The sequence below is a fragment of the Molothrus aeneus genome (assembly GCF_037042795.1).
Source record: "Molothrus aeneus isolate 106 chromosome Z unlocalized genomic scaffold, BPBGC_Maene_1.0 scaffold_33, whole genome shotgun sequence".
In the NCBI taxonomy this organism is placed as follows: Eukaryota; Metazoa; Chordata; class Aves; order Passeriformes; family Icteridae; genus Molothrus; species Molothrus aeneus.
The window spans coordinates 3120873-3148450 of record NW_027098761.1 but is presented as its reverse complement, the minus strand read 5'-3'; the positions used below and the strand labels follow the sequence as shown (position 1 = coordinate 3148450).

The 27578-nt window shown below is 42.4% G+C and overlaps 1 protein-coding gene across 1 annotated transcript in view; it reads left to right on the top strand.

Moving 5' to 3' along the window:
• The window catches only part of LOC136569489 (coiled-coil domain-containing protein 171-like), a 35606-nt gene extending 14191 nt beyond the window's left edge, over window positions 1–21415 (top strand). Inside the window, exons 8-11 of the mRNA XM_066569880.1 lie at window positions 380–553; window positions 1027–1172; window positions 2726–2780; window positions 21395–21415. Coding sequence (XP_066425977.1) covers window positions 380–553; window positions 1027–1172; window positions 2726–2780; window positions 21395–21415 — 396 coding nt within the window. The remainder of the gene's footprint in view (window positions 1–379; window positions 554–1026; window positions 1173–2725; window positions 2781–21394) is intronic.
• The last annotated feature ends 6163 nt before the right edge of the window (window positions 21416–27578 follow it).

Genomic DNA, 27578 nt, shown 5'->3' with positions numbered 1-27578 from the left:
TCTATCTGGAACAGTTTTTGGAGGAGAAGAACAGTCCACAAAGGTGTTTACAAGGATTAATAAGCTATCCACTAAGTTTTTGAACATTGATCTGTCTATTTTTCCTTCTAAATATTGAAGTTTTGCATCCTAGGGTGCTACTTTGACAAGAATAATGAATGACAAGACTTTCCATGAATGTTCTTTATAAAAAACACAGCAATTAACTGGTCTGCCATTTTACTGTTCAGTGATCTGTCTTCATGTTAAAAAAACCTCAATACTAATCCAAGCATGCATTTGTTTTGTATTTGGTAGGTTTGCAAGTGGAACTCACTTAGTGGTAGGGAAAACACTGAATATAATTACAGAATCAGGCACAACTTCTTTCTCTTTCCAGAGAATCAACCAAGACAATGTACAGGAGGAGTTAGATAATGCTTTGCAGCGTGAGCATGAGGCACAATTGCTTTTACAGGTACAGCAGCAAGGGATTCAGGAGCTGAGTAATAGACTGGAATTGCACTCATGTACCAACAAAGATAGAAGTCAAGTCTCCAATGTACCTCTGATGGTAATGTTATTCTTCTGGAACAGTCACTAGAGTTTTACCTTCTGTTAAATAAGCCAAATAGTGCAGTCCTTGTATAAATAAAATAACGGGAGTAAATACACACGCACTACTCAGTCTGCTGAGAATTTTAGTCTACTGAGAAAACACTTCAAAGACTCCATTTTTTTTCTTAAGCTATGGATGTTTTATTTTTAACAATTAAGAAAAAAGTCTTCAGTGAGGGTTTGATTTGGGCTTTTAACCTACAATCATTTTGTTTTCTAAAACTTATTTATACGTAGAAAATATACTAAAAACTGGGGGGGGGGGGGGGTTCTGAGTCATTAATGCTTTTGCTAGGAAATTCATAAAACCTTAGGATGCAGTGGTCCAAATCTACTTCGCAATCAATTTGTCTTCCACGTTGGTCAGTAGCCAGTGGCATAAAGTGAAGTTTATTTGGGCTAAATAGCAACTCTGCTCTCTGCTGGCAGAGCCTCTCTAATGCAACAGAAGAGCTGAGGAGAAGAGACCAAGTTCTGGATCACCAGAATAGACTCCTGAAAGACACAGAGCAGGACCAGCAGCGGCTGCAGGAGACTCTCCAGGAGGCAGAGCGTGCCATCCAACAGGGAGCAATGTGAGCCCTGGGGTGCAGGGATGTCACTTAAAATGTATAAAAATTTAAATTCCTACTTCCATGGGCAGAGTTTTAGCCCTGTACTATGTAAGGTTATAAGAGAAAAGTACATCTGTCTCCTTTTTTTTTGAAATTCAGACATAGTCTTCTAAAAACAAAAGTGCTAGTTCAAAATACTAGGTCATACATTTTATGCAGTTATCCCCTAATAGTGCTCCAAATTCTGGGTGCTGAAAGAACTGGCAAACAAAATACCTGTGCGATCTTACTGATCTGACAACATCTCTTTGGCACATCCTTAAAGTTCTGTTTATTTAAGAAATGATTGTTTGTTCTCTGTGTTTCCACGCCATCTTGTTATAGGCAGATACAATTTATTTATAGTAAATACAGAAGCATCAGCTAGGGGACAGGTCTTCACTGCCAAAGGGACTGAAACCCATTTTGGATCTCGCCTTTCCTGTGGTACAAGACAGATCTTCCTGCTGATTTCAGGGAGTTTTGGATTTAGACCTAATCCCCACACCACTTGCACCATCACCTGGAATGACAGAAAAGGCTCAGGCACTGGTCTTGAAAAGACTGGTAGTCAAAAGGAGCCCCCTTGACTTGAAGGAGCTAATTACTAACCAATTCTTACACCATATAGTGAGATTAAAATAAAACAACAACTTTGCAGACTTTGTTTTCTAATACTTAACCATAGTATGAAGCATGTATTATGAATATTGTTGTTCCATGGCTAGGATCTAAAAGAATTTTAGTCATACATGGGTTCATTTGACCTCTGAAGACCAACATCTGAGAAGCTGTAAGAGCTTTATGCACGAGGGAAATAATGCAATTTGTATAATCCTCCATGAAATGTTTAACAAGCTCATTAAAATGACAAATGTTATTTGGTAGGATTTGATCCAAGCAGCTGTCACCTGCAGAAGGATTTGTTCTAGAACGCTTGCCCTTTCCATCCTAATCACCCCAATCTATTTTGGACATTCTTCTTTGTGGCCACACATATATCCAGAAAAGATTATTTTAATGTGAAGAGACTTTAAAAATGGCATTTTCTTTCTGTATATAGCAACTGAAAACCAACAAAGATAACTTTCCCTTCATTGTTCTAGCAGCTCTTCACAACTAATAGGGTTTTTTTCTCCCTTTGGAACTTATACACAAAGCAGGTGAAATAAACAGAATCTGTCAGTGTTTTCCAATACAAGAATATAATTCCATCCTGCTAGAGACTTTTAATGACCTCTGTATCCAAGCGATGATAGTTGTTCATTGATAGGCATATAATCACATCAGCTTTAATTGCTTATCCTCAACAGAAGCATCTTTCATTTGGAAATACACCAAATGCACCAATATGAACTATTTTTAGGGTTTGCATTGGAGATATGAAAAAGAGAGAAAATCCTAACAGTTTATTATCAATTATTTTACAAGACATCAAAACCATAAGGTAGCTGAAGATTAATTTGTACATTGGAAGAGCTTCAGTTCTATAAAGTTTCTCCATTGTTTTGTTTTGTTTTTTTCTTTTATAATAGAGACGAAGAGTTGATCATTAATCATATAAAAGCTGTGGAGGCCGCCCTGAATGAGGTATGAATTTGAAGTGCTCCCTCTGATTTGTGTTCCAAACATGCCAAACTCTTAGAACTGTTTATTCTCAGGGGAGGAGAAAATTTGTTGCAAAGCAACTTCCTTTCCTTCGAGTTCCAGTTTCCGCCCTCAACTTCTACCATCTTAAAAAACTATAGTGGAATAAAATGCAAGTTTGTAGTATACACACAACTTGTTCTAAATGTAGAAGTTATGACAAAATTCACTTTCCTTCCCTAGCTGAGCACTATTTCTGGTTGCCAAGACTAATGCAACATACAAAAAATTAGCAATTGTGGTGGTTAACCCTCTACTGAATAATGAGAGATCACATACTTTGTGGCTATAAAACATTTGGCTTTGTGTCTGCTACTTTAACCTCTGAAAATTATTAATAGGAAAAGAAAATGCAGGAAGTCATAATCTGTGGTCAGAACCTTCCATGGTATTTTTTTAAAGCTCATTTTAAATTTAATAATAATCTCAAGTTTTCTCTCTGACTTGTACAAGTGTGGCCTGGTATAGGACTATTTGAAGGTCCAACAAAGCTGTACATATGAATTATTTTAGGAGAAAGGAATATTTTCAACTATAGCTCTCATGGTAGATGGTTTATAACTGCTTTTAATCTACAGCAGCACAGAGCAAAAGAAATGTTTTCATTACCTTGGAGTGTCGATTTCCCTTACTACATCTTTAATTCCTAGTAAAATGGGAATCTCTTCTATATTTTAGTTTCTGTATTCACCAAAACTGTTGTTAACTTTATTTTCAGATATCTTTTTCAAGTCTCTTTCCTTTAATGCTCATGGAAAGTGACAGAACCTAAACTGCGTGGTTCACCTACAGCAAACTGTGCTGATAAGAAATTTCCTTTGTGCCACCACCATCTTCATACTGGCTTCTTTCAAACTTTGCAAGTGAATGTCATGCAGCAACTGCTGTGTTTTTACAGCGATAGATAACGTCGTCGTGCCATGTCCTTGGCCTTTCTCTTTTCAGGGCAGGGTGCTTTTTTCTTTTTTTGGTAGCATTCTCTCCCAGCACTGTGAATGAGAGATTTATTTGCAATGAAAATTCAATCAGTCGTACTTTATCCATGGATGTTAGTTCCAGTGATCAAAGCAAGTCCACTCAATGGGCTCAAGGGGACACCGTTCATCCCCGCTCGTGTGTCTGAAGGAGAATTACCACTGATGCTGGGGTATTTTCCCGTTAGGTCAGAGACGAGGCTGTGGCATCAGATGCTGCAGCAGCCGCGCCACTCCCCAGCCTGAAGACCCTTTCAGAGGAAGCAATGAGAGACAGGCCAGAGGCTGCATCATTCCAGGTTAGAGTCTAAAACCAATCCTGTTTGGTTTTTTTTTTTAAATTTTCTTTCTTTTTTTGCATCTGAGCTGCAACAGGCAGACAGATTATGCTCTGAGCATGTGGAGAGCAAAAAGCTTCAAAAGTATTGCAGTCAACGGTTGAAAGAATTTCCATGTATACGCTTGCACATGGTATTTCAGAGATGATGTCAACTTTCAGTTTTACAGTTACGGTATTAAATAATGGATGGGAAAACAAACATGGACAGAAGTATATATATTTGGAAATTAATATCCCTCTATCCTCGTCACTTTTTTTCCCATTAATATACACAAGACTAATTAAAAAAACCCCACAAACAAAACCAAAACTAAGATCCCCACAAAAAAGCAAAACCAACCAAACAAAAAAGATGAGATGTTCGGGCTCCTTCTTGGTCAGACTTTTTCAACCTACGGTTCTAGAATTAACTATAGTGTTTAGAGCATTCCTCATTTAAAAGAGACTGCTATTTACAATGTTTAAATATAGAAGCTATTTTGCTTATGTAGGTTTAAAGACTTGCACATTTCAAAATACTAATTTTTTTAGGACAAAACAATGAGTGGAAAAAAAAGAGAAATTTACCAATAATGTGCCATATTTTCAGCTCTGAACGCAGATTCAGTGCCATGCATCCTTATTGTTTTTAAGTTTGGTCTTCTACAGAAACTATCCCTTAGTCTTTATAGTTGCGCAGAATACATTAGTGCTAAGACAGAATTTTTTTCCCAATGAGAGAACAAAAGGCAGAGTGAGTACATATTTCTTTCATTGTACTTCTCTGTCTGAATTAGAGAGAGGGCAGGTAATCAAGTAAAGTGCAAGGAACTTAGGCAAGGTAATTATTGTATACAGTGTGTAAGCTTCTGCAGTAATTCCTTCAATTGATTGTAGATTTTCTGTTCTAATGCAGTATATAATTGCAGGATCAGGGTCACAAAATCAAACATTCAAGAAAGGCAGATTCTAAACTGGAAATTTCTCACTGTTGCCCTCTTGCATGCTTAGAAACATTTCAATGTGATAAAGATATAAATTATGTGCGCATTATTGTGTTTCCACACTAAAATATGGAAATATGAAATATATAATGCCTTCAGATTCCGATGAAGCTTAATTAGCACAGATGAACTTTTCTGTCAAAAGGCAGAATTTCAAATTTTTCCTCAGTACAGTGATGATCCATTTTAGAGCTGCACAAAAGGTCCCATGGGTGGCATCTTTCCACAGGAGGCATTGTGGCAATCACCAGCTTTAAAATCCTGCTTTTCTAATTTGGTAGTGGATGCTGCTTTTTTTTTTTTTTTTTTAAATCCCATCTCAACTCCCATTCTTTTTTGACCTCACAATGATTGCAGAAGCATCTGCAGCCTGTTCCCTCTTTCTCTCCAGAAGAGAACCATAAACACAAAAAGTTGCATTTCATATTTGCACAAAGTGCTTGTGGTATAAATAAGATAGTACAGTATGTGCTGGGGAGCTCGCTGGTGGGGCAGAACTGTGAAGTTCTTGTTCACCTGCAGCCTCAGGTGTACTTGGTAACTCAATACATATACAAACAGCAGCAATGGCTCACAGTCTGTGTCACTGTGAACTTCCTTTTCTCCACACCTTTTCCTCTTTCTCCCTTTTCACATCTCTCTTTCCCCCTTTTCCCTCTCTCTCTCCTCTGCCCTCATCTCTAGTTCCTGTTTGATTCCTTTCCAAGCACATTATTGAGGTTTTATGATAAAATTTGCCTTTTTATAGACAGAGGTCACCTAATGGATTTTAGTTTTACTCCATGCCAAACTGTATTAAGGGCAATCCTGTAATCTTGAGTGAGGTAAGCATTTAGGAATCATTTTAGGGACACTTGTCATTGAAAGCAGTGGAGTTGTTTGCAGGAACATCCTCTAGAACTGCCTTAGTTAGTCTGTGATGAGCATATTTCAATTAAAGGCCTTATAATCTTCAAGAATCTTCTTTTAGGACTAGAACAACAGAACCAAGACATTTTGGAGATTTTTTCTGATGAAAAAAGATGTGATATGGGTTAATTTGCCACTGCTGTTTCCCAGACACCACAATGAAAAACCCGATTGATTTTAGCTGGGTTAACATCTATTCTGAAAATCATCAATGTGAAACCAAGGAAAGGAAAACTGCAATAATCTTTGCAAATCCCTGTTTGTGATACTAAGCTGATTTTTGTCTGTATCACAGGTTTACATTCAAAAGACCAATGTAATACTGTCTGAAGGGAAAAATCATAACAAAAAAAATGTGATTAGCCATTGTAAAGAAGACCAATAATTTCAACAGTTAGTTGAGACTACTTGGGGTAGATATAAAGTGACCAGTACTGCCAAATCATCTGTGCTCTCTTGTCCTGCTGACTTTATCATCAATCTAAACCAATATAACAAAATTGGGACATTCTTCCACTACATACATGGAAACAGCTACATTTTTCCAGTTCTAGTGCAATCAGATTATTTGTTTTCAGAGGTCTGTAGGTTTACAATGTTTCTTTTGTTACTGCAAGTTAATTGTTTTGCTGTGGAGTGGAAGGATTAGTAAATTGACTCATCCTGGAAATGTGAACATTAGCTTGAAACTATGTGGTAATTTTTTGTGAACAAAAATTGAACCTGCAGTGAGTCTTACATTTAAATAAAATGAAAAATTTGTATCAAGAGCTCAGTGCTGTACTGCATGCTTGAAAATATCCCAGCATCTTCTAACTAGGGTGTGGACTCATTCCCTGCTCCTCAATTACATTAGTATTCAACATTCTAGAAGAAATACAAAATCCAGTGTTAGACCTTTTTGATGTTCAAGTCCTGGGACTAAGAATCTGCCTGGCTTACAAACTGTATTTGATTTCTCTGCTAAAAAAAAATCTGTCTTTTGTAACAAATGTGGATGTCTGCTATTTGGCATTTAAGCGTAGCTTGCCTGGCACTAATGATTCCTTTTACTTTTATTTAAAGAACGTGTTTAGACGTCTTAGGGATTTCTACTCACTGGCAGCTGCCAGAATTGAAGCATTAAGTGCAGGAAGACAATCTTCACAGGCTCACTTTGAATCCCAAGCAGCTTTGGTGCCTCTTACTCCTGTTCCTGATGGTAAGTGTGCTTTGCAAGCAATTACAGTCACTTGGATGTGGGTTCCCAGCCAGCATCTCCCTTCATGCTGCACAGCTTCTGTAGGCAAATACAACAACAATTAATTGTAAACATATTGAAGCAATAAAATTAGTGCAAACAGAAATGTTCAGAGACATTTTTCAGAAGAGAAAGAAGGTGATGAAAGTTAACACAGGACTTAAAATTAGTACTGTATTTTTTTTCTATTGGTCATTATTTGATTTGGGGTTTTTTTCTTGCAGTTTGAATGTTGCTTGGTTGGTTGGATTTGTTTTGGTTTTGGGGAGTGGTGGTGGTGGGTGGGTATGTGTTTGGTTTCTGAGTTGTTTTGTTTTTAATATTACTATCCTTCCTCCTTTCCTGGAACTTTCCTTTCCTGGAACTTTGCTTCCCTTCCTTTTCCTTTCCTTGAAATTTCCTTTCCTTGCCTTGAAATTTCCTTTCCTTGAAACTTCCTTGAAATATCTTTCCCTTTCCCTGAAATTTTCTGTCCTTTCCTTGAAATCTCCTTGCCTTGCCTTGAAATTTCCTTGCAATTTCTTTGCCTTGCCTTGAAATTTCCTTTCCTTTCCTTTCTCTGAAATATCCTTTCATTTCCTTGCCTTAAAATTTCCTTTCCTTTCCTTGAAATTTCCTTGCAATTTCCTTTCCTTACCTTGAAATTTCCCTGCCTTGAAATTTCCTTGAAATTTCCTTGCCTTGAAATTTCCTTGCCTTGAAATTTCCTTGCAATTTCCTTGCCTTGAAACTTCCTTGAAACTTCCTTGAAATATCCTTTCCTTTCCTTGAAATTTCTTTTCCTTTCCTTGAAATTTCCGTGAAATTTCCTTTCCTTGCAATTTCCTTTCCTTGCCTTGAAACTTCCTTGAAGCTTCCTTGAAACTTCCTTGACATTTCGTTTCCTCAAATTTCCTTTCCCTAAAATTTCCTTGAAATTTCCTTGAAATTTCCTTGAAATTACCTTTCCTTGAAATTCCTGTCCTGGAAATTTCCTTTCTTTGAATTTTTCTTGACATTTCCTTTCCTTGAAATTTCCTTGAAATGTCCTTTCCTTGAAATTTATTTTCCTTGAAATTCCCTTTCCCTTCCTTGAAATTTCCCTTTCCCTTCCTTTTTCCTTTCCTTTCCTTTCCTTTCCTTTCCTTTCCTTTCCTTTCCTTTCCTTTCCTTTCCTTTCCTTTCCTTTCCTTTCCTTTCCTTTCCTTTCCTTTCCTTTCCTTTCCTTTCCTTCCCTTCCCTTCCCTTCCCTTCCCTTCCCTTCCCTTCCCTTCCCTTCCCTTCCCTTCCCTTCCCTTCCCTTCCCTTGAAATTTCCTTGAAATTTTCTTTCCTTGAAATTCCCTTTCCGTGAAATTCCGTTACCCTTTCCTTTCCTTTCCTTGAAATTTCCTGTCCTGGAAATTTCCTTTCCTTGAAATTTCCTGTCCTGGAACTTTCCTTTTCTTGAAATTTTCTTGAAATTTCCCTTCCTTGCAATTTCCTTTCCTTTCTTTGAAATTTCCTTGAAATTTCCTTTCCTTTCCTTCATAGACTTTTCCCTGTCTTTTTGTTAGAAGCCATTAACATTTTGTAACAGCCTTTCCTTTCAAACACAACCATTCCAGTATTGTGCATTTCCTTGCTTATTACAATTTACTTTCTCCAAACAGAATCTTCACACCGCCACATTGAATCTGAAGCAGGTGGTTCACCACCTCCTCCTCCACCTCCTCCACCACCTCCACCACCTCCTCCTGCTCCTGCTGCTGCTGCTGCTCCTCCTCCTCCACCTCCACCACCTCCTCCTGCTCCCACTTCTGCTCCTCCTCCACCTCCTCCACCACCATCACCTCCACCTCCACCTCCACCTCCTGCTCCTGCTCCTGCTCCTCCTCCTCCTCCTCCTCCTCCTCCTCCACCTCCACCTCCACCACCTCCACCTCCACCTCCTGCTCCTGTTTCTGCTCCTCCTCCTCCTCCTCCTCCTCCTCCACCTCCACCACCTCCTCCTGCTCCCACTTCTGCTCCTCCTCCTCCACCTCCTCCACCACCACCACCTCCACCTCCACCTCCTGCTCCTGCTCCTCCTCCTCCTCCTCCACCTCCACCACCTCCACCTCCTGCTCCCACTTCTGCTCCTCCTCCTCCACCTCCTCCACCACCTCCACCCCCTGCTCCTGCTCCTCCTCCTCCACCTCCTCCACCACCTCCTCCACCACCACCACCTCCACCTCCACCACCTCCACCTCCTGCTCTGCTCCTGCTCCTCCTCCTCCACCTCCTCCTCCTGTTGCTGTTCCTGCTGCTGCTCCTGTTCCTGTGGGTAAGTGTGCTTTGTGCTTTTCAAGCAATTAAAGTCACTTGAATGTGGGTTCCCAGACAGCATCTCCCTTCGTGCTGCACAGCTTCTGTAGGCAAACGCAACAACACTTAATTGTAAATGCACAAAACACTGAATTGTAAATGTAGCATTCCATAATGTAGCATTAAAACAAGCGCAAACAGAAATGTTCAGAGACGTTTTTCAGAAGAGGAAGGGGATGGTGAAAGCTAAGACAGGGATTAAAATTTTTGTAATTTTTAGTAGGTTTTTTTTTCCTAGTGGTCCCCATTTGCTTGGTTATTTTTATTTTTGTTTGATTGCTTGCTTGTTTGGATTTTTTTGGTTTGGGGGAGTGTTGGTGGCAGGTGGATGGGTATTTGGTTTTTGATTTTTTTTCTTTCATTACTATTTTTAATTTTTTAAAAGGCTTTTTCCTTTCTTTCTGTTTTAAACCATTAATGTTTTTGCAATAGCCTTTCCTTGCAACCACAACCATTGCAGTTCTTTGCATTTCCTTGCCTTTTAAACTTGGCTTTCTCTAAGTTGTAGAAATTTGTCAGACTGGGCTTTTTTCTTGTCACCCTCTGTCTTGCATTTTTTTTCTTGGAAAAAGTGTAGGACAGAATTCAGTAAATGTGGACCTCAAATAATTGTAACTTTTTCTTAGTACTGTTAGTAGTGAATAGTTTATTTGCTTTGAAACATGTGAATGTTCTTACAGTGATAGTAAGTAAAGTAAAATCTGATAGTGTCGTGGGTTTGACATTGGCTAAAAGCCAATGCACCTACAGTGCATTAAAAGCCAATGCACCTATAAAAAATCCTTTACTTATTCTCCTCTGCCACAGTTGAGCAGAGGAGGGGGAAAGAACAATTAAAAAGCTCATGGGCTGAGATAAGGATTAGAAGTAAAACACTTTAAAGGCAAAACAGGCTCAAAACTTTAAAATATATAAAGAAAAATCTGTTAATGAAATTTAAAAAGAATCATGAGATTTAAAACTCTTCCATAGCCCTTCTGACCAACCCTTCCATAGCCCTTCCGACCAACAACAGAGGGAGACAAAACATGGGGCTTTTAGTCAGTTTGTCACTTCTAAAAGTCTTTCTTCAGTCTGCTTAGGGAGAGGTGGTTTTTTTGCTATGCCATGGAGTCTCTTCCAAAGGAGACAGTTCTCTGTGAACTTTTCCAATGTGATTCTAATTTTCACGAGTAGCAGCCCCGCCCAAATTTGCTGCAACATGAGTCACTCCCAAGGGCAAAGAAGTCTTCCCACAACTGTTTTTTCATGGGCCATTTGGTTCATGGGGTTTTGTTTTAAGGATAAGCTGTTCTAGTATAAAAGCAAAGGTATTTTTCTTCTATCTCTGGAAGCAAGGCGTCTCTCTTTCAAGTCTTTCATTTGATCACAGCTTCTCAGCATCCACACATTCCAGGATGAGCACCTTTTTCTCACAGGCTGCAGGTGATTTCTGTATTCCCCCACGCACTTAATGAATTACAAGGAAATAGATTGTTGTGTTATAGTCCTCACCACAGCTTGCAGGAGAATTTCAGCTTTGAGGCCCAGAGCACCTCCTCCTCCCCCTCCCTCTTCTGCACCAACCTTAGTGTCGCCATGTTGCTCTCCTCGCATGTCTTCCCCTTTTCCTTTTCTCTGACTCAGGAGAGAATTAGTGTTTGTAAGTTCATTTGTTCTCAAGTTCTATCAATTGAAAAGTTTTATAGACCTCTGCAGTGTTGAAAGGTTGATCCCATGCAGGCTTCACCCTGGGCAATTGCTCGCCATGCCCCTCACACTGATCACACGGCTCCCACCGGCGCCATGCGGGACGCGCCAGCTGCCAGCTCCACTCAGTGCCTCTCCTCATGTGGTGCACCAAAAAGGGGAAAAAAAATCCACTGCCACTACTTCTGGTCCTTCTGTTGGCAGCATGGCTGGCTAAAAGCGGCTAAGCAAATAAAGCTCATTGTGAGCCACACTGAGACAGCCGCACCACATGGCGCCAGCCTGGCTGTGCCCATCTTGGCTGCGCTGTCCTGGCCACATGGCCAGCCCTGGACCAGGAAGACCCTGGCACCCACCTCTCCAAGGAAGAAAAAGAGAGTTCCCAAGGTTTTGTCTTTCATAAATAAATTATCATAGAGGCATTACAAGCTTTTGTAATTGACTTAGCAGTGTGCCTGTTCTCAGAGGGAGACAGCGATTGGTTTTGCCTGGCATGGAGGAAGCTTTTAGCACCTCCTCACAGAAATATCACTTTCATGGCTGGCTTCTTCCCTCCTGACCAAAAATAAACCCATGCAAAACCAACATATGCCACAAAAGAGAATTTTCCAGCTACTGAGATGATGGCAGACATGAAAGAATGGAGATATCAGTACAGGCAAAACAGAAAATTACACTGACAGTGTTTACTTATCTGGAAGTGTCTATAATACACCAAGCAGTGATGTCTCCCAGAAACTAATTTTTTACAGGAGTATTAGCAATTCATACCTGATTTTAATCAACTGAGCATCACTTGCCAACATTACTACATAGCCAAGGAATGCACATATCCCAGTACAAATGCTCTCCTTGTCATTACAACTATTAATATGCTTACACAAGTAATAGTTGTAACCAAACATTATAAATCATGCAGTTTAAAATAATAACAACGATATGAAACTCATATTATAAATCACATTATGTAATTTAGGACAAAGTTTTCAAAAACACATTAGTTCAACCCCACACGTGCTATTTGGTAAAGAAAATGCCTTTTCTATGCAAAAATTGTTTGATACTCAATATTCTATTTATGTGAACTTTTAACTTGTCACGCTGTTGTAACATACTTGAATATTACAGTAATTTAATTAAAATGTTGCCTGCAACAATATGCCTGATTAATATTTGAAGAACATTAAGTGTTGATTTCAATTAATAGTGAAATATATCCAAAAACAAATAAATCCCTTCTGTGGCCAACAGGGCAAGTGTTCCCCAATAACAGTGACAGGGAGACTGTAGAATAAGTTTGTTTACTTGATTAAAAAACACAGCCTTGGAATTATAATGATGAGGGATAAAAGATCTCTGTAAGTATTGTGTAGCACATCAAATAAAGTGCCATTGTTTTACAGCCCTTCTGAGGGCAGGATACTTGTGCTAATGTCCTTTGTCTGTTAAAGATTAGTATCTATAATCAGGTGCCGTGTGTTTCAAATAAGCACTTAAGAAGCGAATAGTTATAAGTACTTCACATACATACCCTTGTGAGAGGTATTTAACAGGAAACGTAGATTTGCTCTTGATTTGTTTTTCTATTTTTATTATTCCAGCACACAGAGGAGAGCTTAGACTCAGAACCTATACTGTTTCTGGAACTGACACAACATCCACTGTGGCACCAGACAGAACTGTGCCTGTACCCAGGGTACCTTCCAGTGTGGTACCATGCAGAACGCGCACTCTGTATACAACTGACAGACTCTCCAGTGTGGCACGAGACAGAGCTGTGCCTGTACCCAGCGTGCCCTCCAGTGTGGTACCACGCGGAACGCGCACTCTGTATACAACTGACAGACTCTCCAGTGTGGCACGAGACAGAGCTGTGCCTGTACCCAGCATGCCCTCCAGTGTGGTACCATGCAGAACGCGCACTCTGTATGCGACTGACAGACTCTCCAGTGTGGCACGAGACAGAGCTGTGCCTGTACCCAGCGTGCCCTCCAGTGTGGTACCATGCAGAACGTGCACTCTGTATGCAACTGACACATCATCCAGTGTGACACCAGACAGAACAGGTTTTGGATCATCAATGGACATATCCTCCCACAGGCTATCCGACAGAAGTTACAGTTTGTCTGCAAGCAGCATACCCTCCAGTGTGACACCAGACTGTACAATATGTCCACTGATGACCCAAAACCTAAGTACGAGTTTTGGATCATCAGTGGACATATCCTCCCATGCGATATCCGACAGAAGTTACAGTTTGTCTGCAAGCAACATATCCTCCAGCGGGACACCAAGCAGAGCAAGCATTGGGTCATCAAGGGACACATTCACCAACCTGACACCAACCAGAAACAGTACTGGGTCATCAATGGGTGCACCCTCCCATATGACAGGGAGCAGAACTGGTACTGGGTCTTCAGTCAACAAAACCACACAGAACTAGTTCTTTGCCCTCAATCAAGTCTTTCAGCCTGAAGGTCTTACCCAGCACCAGAAGAAATCAGGGAATTCAATTATTGGATGTGACAGTTTTCTTGAGCAATATCCTAGCTTCTCTTCAGAAGAAAAAAAAAATCCAGCAGTGTAAAAAGACCTAATTAAAGCATAATTAAAAAAGGAGTAATTAAAGTACCAACCTTTGTGTAGTGTTTCAATGTATGTAGTTTTTGGTTGTGACAGCTGTAGGTGGCCAAAGGTGCACAGATAATGTGGCATAACAAGACAGCAACTCAACCAGCCTAATCCATTGGATAGTAGAAGCAACCAAGTCCCCGGGTGTGTTACTGATAGGCTGGATTCAAGTTCAAACAGGGACTTTAGCCAATCCATTTGAACGATGAATGCACCCATATCATTGGCCAGCGAGCTAGCAGAGCTAAGACCCTTGTCCAATCAGCTATGTAAGAGTGGGAAATTTGAAGCCCCTATAAAAGAGGGTGCCTTTTGTTGTTTTCCCAGCTTTTACAGAGACGGGGCAACTGAGAGGCATTTAAAAAGATTTGATTCCATTATCAGTCTAGATGAATAGTGAGACACAAGAGATGTAAAACTCAACGCCATTCCATCAGAAGCCAACCTATTTCCTGGTTACAATACCTTATAAATGTTTTTCAACCTATTAGCTTTTGCCACAAAATGCTGCTATTACCTCTAACACCAATCACCTCTATTTTTCCCCACATGGTCCTGCTACAATGCATCTTTCACAGTTCTAATTCTCTAAAATATCTAGTCTTTTTGCAGGGCCATATTTTGAAACTTGTTGAAACTTTTTTCTAGTACAGTCTCTCTCAGCAACGTCATTTCTATTCCATGGCCTTCCTAAGTCAGCACACCTTATCTCAGTGTTTGCATACAGGTGTACAAGACTGTGTGCTTTCTGTCAGGTTTTGAGAATTCTTCACAAATCCATTTCCCACAGCCATTCAATAAGCATTGGCTGTTGCTGCATGAGCTCAGTGTGTGTGTATGTCACATTCCTGTCTCTACCATCAGTGACTTTTGTCTGTAATTTCATATTTTTATGAAAATATGCATTCATATCTTCACATTTCTGTGTTTCTAATTATTTGTATACCTAAGCACTTGGTTTTTTTAATTCTTACTTATTGCAGTGCTTAATTTTTATGTAATATATTTTAAAATGTTATAAAAAACCACCTTTTGGGTCATTTTCCTCATTCTTAAAAAAAATATCCACCAGCCATTTTAGTCTCTGTCTCTCGAAGTTGTTTCATAGCTGTCTATTTTAAACCAGGACTAAAGTACTTTAATAGACTTGAGAGAGGTCCATGAAATGCACACCAGTGATTCCTCTTGTGGAACGTCATAGCCCTGCCATGAGGCTCTTTTTTTATTGGTGTTTTTTGTTTGTTTCTTTGGTTTGTTTTTCTTTCCTCCTCATCAGTGTAACTGCAGCCACACATTGAGTTGCAAACTTAAGCCAGATGAGCAGAATAAAAACGATGTGATGGGCCTTTGGGAGCACCCTTGCTGATCTTTCTGTTTTTTCCATTGAGCAAGGCTCTGATCCAGGCAAAGAGATTGCACTTAGCGCTACAGAACCATTTGGCAGGAACTCCATTGATTTCTAGGAACAGCTGGAGGCCTGTGTCTCCCCAGAATGTTTTGGCTGTCCCAGGCTTTGTTGGGTTTTGGCTGCAAATACCATTGCCTTTGCTTTCTGATCTAGAAGTACCATGGCTGGGCAAAAACTACTGTTTTTATATGTGGGCTATATATTTCAAAGGCAGTTTGGTCTGGAGTTTGTGAATGAAGGAGACCTTCATCCAATTCCATAGGAAAAACCATAGGAAAAAAAATCATAAAAGAGAAGTTCCCATCCTTAACAAGCAACTGACAATTCAGAAGGGAATGTAGAGCTTATTTACGGAATGAAAAGGAAAGGAATCTTCCAATGGAGTTGTGGTTTACAGAGTCTTTATTCCGACTCCCACTCACAGCTGGCACTGGAGAAAGCCATGTCCCTGGAATTGTCAGTGTCTTCTGTCTGCCATGAATTGTTTTGCTGCAACAGAGGCATCAGGTGGAGAGAGGCTCAGCTGATGTTAGGAACAGGAGCTGCCCCAAGGAGAAAAAAATAAACAAATTTTTACTTCCCAAATCCATCTCCGCACAGGCTCAAGCAGGATTCCTCTGGTTCCCAGAAATACACAGAAATAGGGCTGAGAAGGCCATCTGGACATACATGTTCATGCCCAAGACCTTGCTGATGCCATTTGGGTTTTGCCTTTTTTTCTATGTTTTCTATATTCTTTGCATATATGTTTGTAGCTCTGTATCCTACTGTATTAGTCACCAGTTTTCCCAATACTTTTCCAAGTCCTTTCCCTAAGCAGAAAGACAAAACAAATTCCAGAGCTCCAAGCGCTGGGGGGGGTCCAAGGCCCTGGTGCCATCTTGGTTCTTCCTGGCCCACAAGAACAACTCTTTGAGATGCATTTTAATGGACAAAGTACAGCCAGTGCCAAGAGGGGGGACTCCAGAGAAGGAACTTGACCTGGGGGGGAATTGCATCACCACTTGTTGTCCTAATTAGTGCTTTTTATCAATTACGCTAATTTCCTAAAACCTACAAATATGTACTCATCTCTGGAGGGAGTGGGCTTTTGTGGACATCTTCCATAACTGCCCCTGAAAACTTCCAAATAAAGATCCATTTTTATATTATCTCCTTACTAAAATTATCTCTACTTTCATTTCCAGGTTGGGAAAAAGGCAACATTGCCATCACAGGCAAACGTGGCTCATAATCTCACTAATCTGTTCATCAAGGTATCTTCAGTTTGCTGCTAGCTCTTTGGGAAGGCTGCTTGCTGTCCAAGAATTTTGTTCTTTTCAGGAAACTCAAGATACTTGCTTAAGTTCCCCTTTTCTACAGACTTGGGCTATTGTTGAAAAAAATGAGGGGCACAAACCATTGCTTAGGCAACTTCAACAAATCTAACGTTGATCCCAGTAGGTCTTAGGCCCTTGTTCTGTCAATTGACAGGGGTGTTTTAAAGGACACAGACACCAATGGAAAGAAAGATCATATTTTACTAGGAATATTAAGGCAACAGAAAAGTGAAACAATACATTCAATAAAACTGTGTGCTTGGCTTTAGTGACAAGCAAAAACAAGCAAGGTAATCTCATTACTATATGAGAGACGGGACAGTGTTTGAGAAAGATCCATCACCAATGGCGTGAACGCCTGGATCTCTTGCCAAAAAAATGAAATTTATTTACTGTATCTGGGTGATCTTCAGGACAATGAATAACTACTTTTTAAGCTTTACATGACATATACCCGGTATTGAAGATTAATGCTTATTCCATAAAATAAAATTAAAGAAAAAAATTTACTCTGCTCTAATCCATTTCATTTTGCTCCAAATTCTGCTTAGCATTTGGATCAATAGAAACACATGTGCCTATGTATTCCTCCGTCTTTCTCTTTCAATTTTGCCATTCATATTTGTTGTAAAATTGGTGAAATTAAAGATTCTGAAGCAGGATTTCTGTTTGCAGCATTTATACTGAGATGGAATGTCCACAGTTCACTATTATAAAGAAGACATTTATTTTATAGCATGATTTTCTGGAACGTGTGTTGTTTTTAAAAAATAAGAATGCTATATCATCACTAGTACTTTGTGTTTCAAATAAATTGCTACAATGTTCCTGAAGGTAATACTAAAATTAGATGAATCAGACCGGACAGCGAACTGCAGTATAGGGAATACTACATTAATTTCAACTACTCCTTCACTTGTCTTTCTAACACAAAAAAGGAAAAAAAAAGCAAAGTATCTCCCCTCGAAGGTTTCAAAGATGGGTAGGGGGGTGGCAGCAGAAAACAGGAGAACAATGAAACAATAAAAATTAAATACTAACAGAATCTGTCGGCCTCAAAACAATTAAAAGATTCAGAGTTCGTTCAGCCCTTGTCTGTCATTTCTGTACATCAGAAAAGAGGGAAATCAATATTTGTTTCTTGGAGAGTTCCAACCCCAGCACGTGGTATTGATAGTTTCAACAGTGTAAAAGATCAATACTTTTCACAACAAACCTTTCACTTTTCCGCTGTTAGAAAAGGTTTGTGAATTGGCTGGTAACACTGCTCTTGTTTAACGTTTTCTTTTGGGGAGTTGATGTTATTTCTATTGGCATTACTAGTGAAAATTTTTGCACTACTATTGCTGTTTTAACACAAATGATGAATGCATAAATAAAAAAAACCTTCACCACACAGGTGACAGCCATGAGAAAATATGCAACCAAAAAGTGCTGCAGCAAAGTCCCACTAGCCATGGGTGACAGGAGCTGCTTTGTCCCCAACAAATGCCTGAGGCATTTGCAGGCTGCAGCAGTTTATGGCAGGCCCTTTTTATAATTTTCTGATCTCATTGCTATCCTGCAAAGCCCAGAGACACATCTGTGGAGGCATGGCCAGTCATGACTTCTAGTTGTCACGGAACCTTGACACAGCTGGGACCTCTCTACTGGCAGATTGTTTTCTCAGTTTCAGCTCTGAATGGGAGGAACTCATGCGAAAATGAAATTTATCCTGAACTGGTACTATTGAAAAATGCTATCTGTGTTTCTTTGACTCCTGTTCTCAATGTGTCATATCACCTGATTCTTTTATACAGCTTCTGCATTATCAGTCTACTAAGTGCTGTAAGGGGGTTTATATCTCACCCCTCAGGAGAGGGGGGAAATAAAAGGCTCCTTACTGTGTTTGCAGGAGAAAAAGTAACCGATCTCTCTTAGAGCAGAGGGAATAGGAAAGGGGATGCTAGAATTAAACTCCTACCTGCTATCACTAAACTCTTCTCTACTTTTCCAGAGCAAATTTACAAAAATCGAACTTGCATGTGGTTTTCAGATAGGACCTCATGTGCTCTCCAGCAGGTCTGAGCACTGCTAATTGCTCTGTGGCTGTCTCATTCTTCCCAAGAGTGTTGTAAACTAGGCTACTGGAACCACAGCACATTTGGGATCTGGTAGCAAGGCAAATCTCCCCGTTCTCCTTCCACAGCTTCAAGCATTCTGGTTTTAGACATTATTGTTTCATTCAGTTTGTGCCTCCCAGTATGCTTCTCTTGAACATTCTCTGATTCAGGATGATTTTTTTTTCCATTGCTCCAGGCTTCCAAAATCAAGTGTGAATTATTTTACCTTTTCTCCAGAGTGCTAGGACTGTTCTAGGTTGGACCAGCAAAACATTGCTGTTCAAAAGTCCAAAGTCTGTAGAGCACTTCTTGTCACTATGGTCTGTGGCAAGCAACACTGGGTGAACTAGTGGAATTTAAGCATATATCTTGCATGAAATATATTCAAATAAGTCAGTGTCACTCTGCATTTATGAAAAAATTTTGTTTGATCCGCAAAAAAGAGAACCACAATACTAGAGAATATCGGTTCCAGGGAAACGGGCCTTGGAACGCGCCCTCTCCATGCATGCCGAGAGAAATACAGAGAGCTGCCTGGATAGCTCAGCCTCCCACGGAAGAAGAAGAAGAAGATTTTACTCCCTTAGATCGTCAACTTCTAGAAGTGCCAGTGTAGAAGTAGAAACCACAGTAGCTGTTACCATCACAGACTCTGCTGTACACCTGATGGATACTAATGTAAAAAGACCCTTGAAAGATAAGCTTAGTTCTTTACTGTTAGAGAGATCATCTGCCAGTAAAAAGAGATGAAATAGAATTCCAAGAGTTATTGATGCAGACTATCAAGGGGTTGTTAAAATTATGGTTAGGACATTTTTCCCTCCTGTATCTATTCCCAAAGGTTCACCAATTGCTCAGCTTATTCCTTTTAAGTCTTGCGTCCCCTGTACGGACTACAAGGAATGGGGAACAGGAAGCTTTGGTTCCACAGGTAAACAAGAAATATATTGAGCCACAGACATCACAAGACCTAAACCAGACAAACAGGTAACCCTGACACATCCTAATGGTGATTCTATTACAAAGAAACTTTAAAAGCCACCATTGTTACACGGCCTTTTTAGCAGCGGCCACTGGAAGGCAGCCAATCCTCAAAATCAGCTAGACCACTGATACACCTGTTTGGATTGATCAGTGGCTGCTGTCAAAGGAAAAGCTGCCCATAATCCAACCATTAGTGCAAGAAGAGCTGGAGGAAGGGCACATAAAGGCATCGATTACCCCTTGGAACACTCCAATTTTTGCCATCCCGAACAAGAGTGGGAAATGGAGGTTGCTCCATGACTTATGTGCTGTTAATGCAGTCATGCTAAGTACGGCTGCCTTGCAACCTGGTCTTCCATCTCCTACTATGATACCTGAGTCGTAGAATATATTGATCATTGATCTCAAAGATTGTTTTTTTACCATTCCCTTGCATCCAGAAAACACTAGTCAATGTTACATTTTCTGTTACATCTATCAATAAGGCAGAACCGAACAAAAAGTATGAAGAACTTTGTTTGCCCCAAAGCACACAAAATTCCCCTACGATGTGCCAAATTTATGTGGCTTGGGCATTAGAACCTGTTCGGCAGCAATTCCCTGAGTATATCATCTATCACTACTTGGATGATATATTAGTAGCTGCAAATTAAACTATGTAACTGTTCTAAAACCATGACAGTTTTGCTAGAAGAAAGGGGTATAAGAATTGCTCCTTATAAAGTGCAATCTTCTGCTCCTTAGAAATATCTCAAGTAGCAGATTGATCAGTCTGTAATGAAGCCACAGAAACTCACCATTACAACTGAGATGAAAACTGTACCTGATGTGCAGAAGTTAGTAGAAAATATTCAATAGATAAGACCTATTTGTGGGATAACTAATGAAGAACTTGGACCACTAATACAGTTACTAAGTACTGCGTCTTGAGCAGATGAATGCCAGATCCAAGATAAAAAACAACAGCAAGCCTTAGATCACATTGCCACAAAGGTTGCTACCTCACATGGACCTCCTCTGATTGAAGATGTTCCAGTTCAACTGATGATCATCACCCAGAACAAAGAAGATGACAATTATGCCAAGCATCCTTTCACCTTGATTTATCAATAGGTTAAAACTTAAGCTAATCCTTTCGTTATTATAGAAAGAGTATTTTTACCTGTAAAACAATCTAGAAATATTACCACTCAACTAGAACTTTTTGCTCATTTGACTATGAAGGGCAGTGAGAGAATATTAGAAATCTAGAGACATGAACCATATTCAATTGCTGTAGCATTAGCTAACTAATATCTTAAATAGAGAATTAAGCATTCTGTTTCTTTACAGATAGCTTTGGCTGGATATGATGGTAAAGTTCACAATACTTATCCATGGCACCGGGTGGTATCTTTAGTGGAGCATGAGCGTCTGGAGGACAGACCCTGGAGATTTGACTGTCCGGTGTCTGGGCAGACAGTATTTACAGATGTAGGTAAAAGGCCCAAAAGGGCTGCCTGCACTTGGCAGTAAGACAAAGCGTGGAAAAAGCATGTCATTTTTGGAGAGGTAAAAGATATATTGCAGACAATAGAATTGAAAGCTGTGATTTGGGCTTTTGAAAATCGGAATAATGAGGTCATTAACATTGTTTCTGATTCGCTTTATGTAGTTGGCTGTGTCCAACGCCTAGAAGGAGCAGTGCTTGAAGAAATGAGTAATGAGCATTTGTATTCCCTTTTAAGCTGATTGCTTAAAATCCTAAATCAACAACGGCAGGAATACTTGATTATTCATGTTCGTGGTCATCAAGCTCTCCCTGGTCTGTCTGAAGGTAACGCTTGAGCTGATCGGTTAGTAGCCACTGTCTGGCCAATGCCAAACTCTGATAAATTTCAGCAAGCCAAAACTTCCCATGCATTTCTTCATCAATCTGCAAAAATGTTAGGTAAACAATTTGCTATACCCCTTACTGATGCTTCTGGTATTGTGCAATACTGTCCTGACTTGTCAACCAGATGGCATTAGTTTAGTCATGGTGTTAACCCTAGGGGTACTCAACCCTTGCAATTATAGCAAATGGATGTAACTCATGTAGCAGAATTTGGTCAGAAAAAGTTTGTCCATGTTTGCATTGATACCTATTCTTGAGTTATATGAGCTACTCCCTTAACAGGTGAGACGTCGTGTTGAGAAACATTTGTGCAATTGCTTTGCCATATTAGGTATCCCCTTAGCAATTAAGACAGACAATGGTCCTGCTTACTGTTCCTTAAGATTCCAACGTTTCTGTAATTTGTGGGGTATTCGACGTGACACTGGTATTCCTCACAATCGTACCGGACAGGCAATTATTGAGCGTGCCCATCAGACATTCAAGGGCATGCTGCAAAACAAAAAGGGGGAACTCCAAGGTTATCCCCTGAGGAAAAAACAGCTAAAGCCATTTTTGTGCTTAATTACCTTAGAACAACAGGAGATAGGGAAGATCCACCTATTCTTGTGCATCATGCCCTCACACGTAATCCAAGTGAGGAATTGCCTGACGGCATTCAGGTCATGTTCAAAAGTCCAGAAACAGGGGTGTGGGAAGGACCAGCTACAGTCAAATTAAGAGGAAGAGCTTCTACGTGCTTACTTACAGATAAAGGCATTCGTTGGATTCCAGCCACGTGGGTGAAGCCCTATCTGAAAGCACCGTCCTCAGCCCATGTTGTGCCCAGAGGCGGAGAGTCGGCAAAAGCACCGATTCCAGACAGCCCTGAATCCAATTCTTCGACAGCCGACCGCTGAACAACGGTTAGAATATCTACCAAATTTGCTGGACTATGCAGAGGAAGTACTAGCAACTTCACATAAGCTTAATACACACAGGTTAGATGTAGACAGACTTCTTTTACCTTCACTTCCATCACAAGTTGTAAATCAGATAGAAAATGCTTGATATCTGCATGGTTGTGCATGTAAGCCACAGGCTTAAGGCTCGTTGTATAAAGCGTCACTTAAAAACTTGGCGACAAGTTTGTCAAGAACATCATTTAGCAGTGGTCCGAGGGAAAAAGCAAAAATTTAAGCCTATTAACCTAATATGCAATAACTGTTCTTACACACTTAACACTATTACCCCAAGAATGGCAAGAGCTAAATTTTTAAGGCGTAACTCAAGAAGATATCAGAGTTACCTCCAAGATGTATCTTTGATAGAAATACATAAGCAAAGATTGTTACTGTGGTTGCAGTTTAAACTTGCTTTAATTGCTGTAGTAAACCAAATTGTACTAGAGAGCAAGATAATAGCTACTGAATGGAGAGTAAGAATAGCAATACCACAAATACGTCACTTTAGAGATTTTTAGTGAGAACAAGCTAAAGCAATTGGGGCAAAGCGCAGGCGTGATGGATGACAAGGGCAACAATGGCACCAGCCTGGCAAATATTAACAATGTTGCTTAGTGGAGTGATTAAGGAAACGCAGGGAGTATACAATATAGAGCAGCGAGCTGACATGTGGGTTACACAGGCTACCAGAACAGGGCAGAATCTTTCTGCTTATCACTAGCTACACCTTTGCATCCATTTTGCACCTGTTTAATTGGAATTCCCTTAGACTCAATGGAAGAATTTGGAAATTGGACCAGAGCTCACATTTATGGCAACTTAAGTAAGGCCTGGTCCAATTGGTGTACTAATCAAAATGGGATGATCACAGAAAATTGGTGTGAAACACAAAAAATCCCTAGAAATCCTTTAGGAGTTGAGGCATTTACAATCGCTCAAGGTTTAAATACTACAAGCCAGTGGCCGCAGGAATTGGATATTTTGGGATCAGTGCCAGGAAATTACTGTTTGTTCTTTGAGTACCACAAGGGTAAAGAGCTGATTAGGGAGAAATCAGGAAAACACGGCGATGGTAGCACTTGGATATCTCCTCTTTCTTCCTGGTATTACAATACCACAGCATACTGTGCCAGTTGGACATGGTCTGTATCCCTAAAACAAAAATCTGCAAGGATGTAACCTCCTGGAGTTTTCTCATTTGTGGAGATAAAGCTGAGCCTGTGATTCCTCAGAAAGCATTAGGAGGACTGTGCTATTTTGGGAAATTGACACTGTTTGCCCCTAGCATTCAACAGATGCTTGACATCAGGCACAAATTCCAACGCCCAAAATGTAATTAGGCTCAGACTGTAAGGATAATGTAGAATTGTAGAATACACATTTCGTTATACTGGCATCACTTTTTACACCAGATGTAGCTTCATCAAAGGCCCTCACACAATTCAAATGATTGGCTTGTTGGACAGGAAAACAAATTAACATTACATCTGCAATACTGAATGAGCTTACCAACTGATGTAGGTAGCATATGCCACGCTGTGTTACTGGATTGGGCTGCTCTAGATTTTTTGTTGCTAGCACAAGGAGACGGATGTGAAGATTTTGAAGGGATCTGTTGCATGAATCTCTCTGACCACTGAATATATTGACAAGAAACTGTCATTGCTTAAGGAGAATATGAAAAAGCGGGCAGTTGTTTAGAATTCTTTTGATGAGTGGCTAAAATTCTGGGGAATAACAGGCTGACTCAAGGACTTAGTACGCTCTGGCATTATGATACTTTGTATTCTTTTTTCAATTCTGCTTATAGTGCCTTGCTTACTATGCTGTGTGCAAAAAATAATTGACTGTGCTTTTAAATCAGTCTAGTTTGTGCAAAAATAAAAGCGGGGAACTGGTGAAGATATTTTGCAGGTTGAGGAGTTTTGGCAAGACAATGGCCATATTCAGCCGATGCACAATCCAGCCTGCTTGTAATAATGGACAATGAACACGTTCACAAAGAATGAATTATGGACATATTCAGAAATGGGCTCGGTATATCCTTGAAAAAGATACAAGAAGAAGAGTCATCAGGACTCAGCAAGTTTGTCAGCAAGCTTGGGAAAATGAGCCATGGGTGAGCCAGACAACCACAGCAAGATACGTAAAAAATTAGATGATCCAATCAGCATTCTATTTTAGACGCGTGAACAGCTAGGATTAACCAATCATGTATTAGCTAGAGACACATGGATAGCAGAGACTTATTATAAATATAGTCTTTTAAAGGATAATAAATTTGGATTCACTAGATCATACTGCTTATGGTGTGATGTCCCAAAACCTCTGCGCCCTGCAGCCTGTTCCTGCAGGAGGCTCTGGTGAGCCCCTTGCGGGACGCTCTGCCGTGCACGCAGCACTTCTCCTCTTCTCCTGCCCGCCCAGAACGCTCCTGGGACAGCAGGACACAAGCTGGCGGGCTCTGGGCTCAGCACATCCCAAACAGAGGGGCAGGAAGATACAGTGGCTGTTTTGCAGCCCTGCCCAAGAGAGGTGGGAAGGGTCTCCTCCCTCTGGTCTCACTTGGTTGGGTTTCTGACTGGGCCTGAGGCAGGGGCTGCCATTCCTCACTTGTGGGGACACCAGAGCTGCCAGAACCACACCGAGCCTGCAGGCACTGCCCGACAGCGCTGCGGCCACTGGGACGGTCGCGCCTCTGGGGCTCAGCCATTCCCTGCTGCTGCTGCTGCTGCTTTTAGGCACACCCAAAGCTCACTGTTAGGCCATGACGGTCTCTGCTTCTGCCCTCTTCCTGTCCCTGTGTAGGGATGGAGCATTGCTGTGCTTTCAGGAAGCTCTCTGGGAAAAACTTCCAGCATTGCAAGCTCCTCTGCCCTCCATAGATGCATGCTGTGGAATCCCTCACAGTTGGCTTCAGAGCATCCTCAAGCTGGCTTTTCTAAAACCCAGGGTCCTTGTTCCCTTCAGCGTGCTCAGCACGACCTTCAACTCCATGATGCTGTGCAACTGAAGCAGCAGGACAGGGACCTTTGCAGCCTGAGCTGCCCTTGTTCCTCTCTGCCCGTGCACAGAACACAGCGTGGAAGAGAACGGCAGCAGGGCCCTGCGTGTTCCTGGGTTCAGGATTTGTGCCGCTTCAGCTCCACAGACACGTGGGTAAAGTGACAAAGCCAAACTGTTTATTAAGGGAGGGCAAAGCAAAGGGGTGAACTGGGAGGCAAAAAAGGGGATGGACAGGGCCTGGGGGCTGGAGGGAGGAAGGGAGGGAAGGAGCTGCCAACAGGGAGGGAGATGACAGGAGCTCCTGGAGCTTCCCACAGGCTCAGCTGTGACCAACAAGAGCTGGGCCTGGAGTTCCAGCTGGTCCCCTGTGCTCTGCAGGTGGTCTCATCTTCATTGGGAACTGGGGGTTGCCGAAGGACACGGATTCTTCTGATCCTGCAGACCAAGTTCGGCAGCTCTTGCCTCGAACTTCAGCTGGATAAATTGGTTGATGAAGGAGGGGCACTCGTATTCCCTCAAGGCTTGAAGGGCTGGAAAAAAGAAGCACAGAGCCACGGTTAGAGGCTGGATTGCAGGAATCCAGGGAAACACTCCTGCCAGGGCCATCCCAGCCGGCTTCTGCTATGGCCAGAAGGGAGCCGGAGACAAGGGCTTGGGCCAGAAGGTTGTGGCCTCGGCTCCCCCACGTGTGCCTGAAAGCTCTCCGGGCTCTGTCCCCGCCGCCCCTCGTCCGTCCGCACAGGGAGCAGAGCCCTCGGCAGCTCGGGCTGGGATTGTAGCTCCGGAGCTGGGATTTAGAGCTGCTCCCGGCGGCCCCCGCTGGCACCCCCGCGGCTGCCCCCACTCACCCTGACTGAGGACCTGGAGCTCCTCCTTCTGCCCCATCATGAGCACTCCGGCGACCCCTGGCAAGACAGAGCCCGTGGCGGCGCCAGGCGGCACAGCTGCCCGACACGGGCGCTGGCAGCCCTGCGGCCGCACGCCCTCCTGCCCCGGCAGGGCTGCTGCCGGGCCCCTGCCGCACGCTGCCGCCCGAGGGCACGGCTGCGGGAGGGCGGCGGCAGCGCCGAGGGCGGGCGGGGCTGCAGCGGCCTGGGCGCGGCTCCCGCTGTAGCCGGGGCAGCAGCCGGGCCGGGGGCAGGGAGAGGCGCGGGGCTGCTGGCTCACCCATCAGCCTGACGGCCGCCTGTCGCAGGCGCTTCTGTGGGCTCTGCAGGAAGGGCAGGGCCCAGCGCAGGTGCTCGGCCGCTCGGCTCTCGTCCTCCAGCAGCTGCGGGGAGCACCAACAGGGAAGGCTTGGCGCGGGCTCTGCCCCTCGGCCGGGCGCTCCCTGCACCCAGCAGCGGCCGAGCCGGCCCGCACGGCCCAGGGCAGGGAGCGGCGTGTGGGGCGCAGGCTGGCGGGCCCGGCTGCAGCGCCGGGCAGGGGCACAGCTGCCAGCCCCAGCACGGGGGGCAGGGGGGGCTTCTCCAGCCTGCGGCTGGGGCTCCCGGGCTGTCCTTACCAGGCGCTCAGCGAACTTCATGCGCTGCTGCTTCGTCAGCAGCTGCTCCAGGTCCCTCCTCCTCCGGAAGCGGGCCGCACAAAGCAGGGCTTGGAAAGAGGCCTGGAGAGCAGCAGAGAGCCAGTGGTGGCACCAGAACCCAGGCCACAGGACCCACATGCCTGTGCCAAGGCCAGGGAAGGCTGGAACCTGCGAGCTGCCAGGGCAGGAGGCAGCCCAGCTCCTTGCCAGGGATGCAGCAGTGTCGCACAAAAGCTGACCTTTGCCACACGCCGGTTCTCATCGTGCCAGCGCAGGAAGAGAGGGAGCAGGCTCTGGCTCACAATTCTTGTGAGAGGCTTTTCCCCCTCTTCCACTACCAGCTCCATCACTTTGCAGAAGAGCTGAATGGAGAGCAGCTGCACGTGGCTGTTGTCCTGGAGGAAAGGAAAAGACCTCAGCACCAACTACTCCAGGCCCATCAGGGCAGAGGCCCAAAAGTGCATGAGGCACAACATTTCTGGGCAGT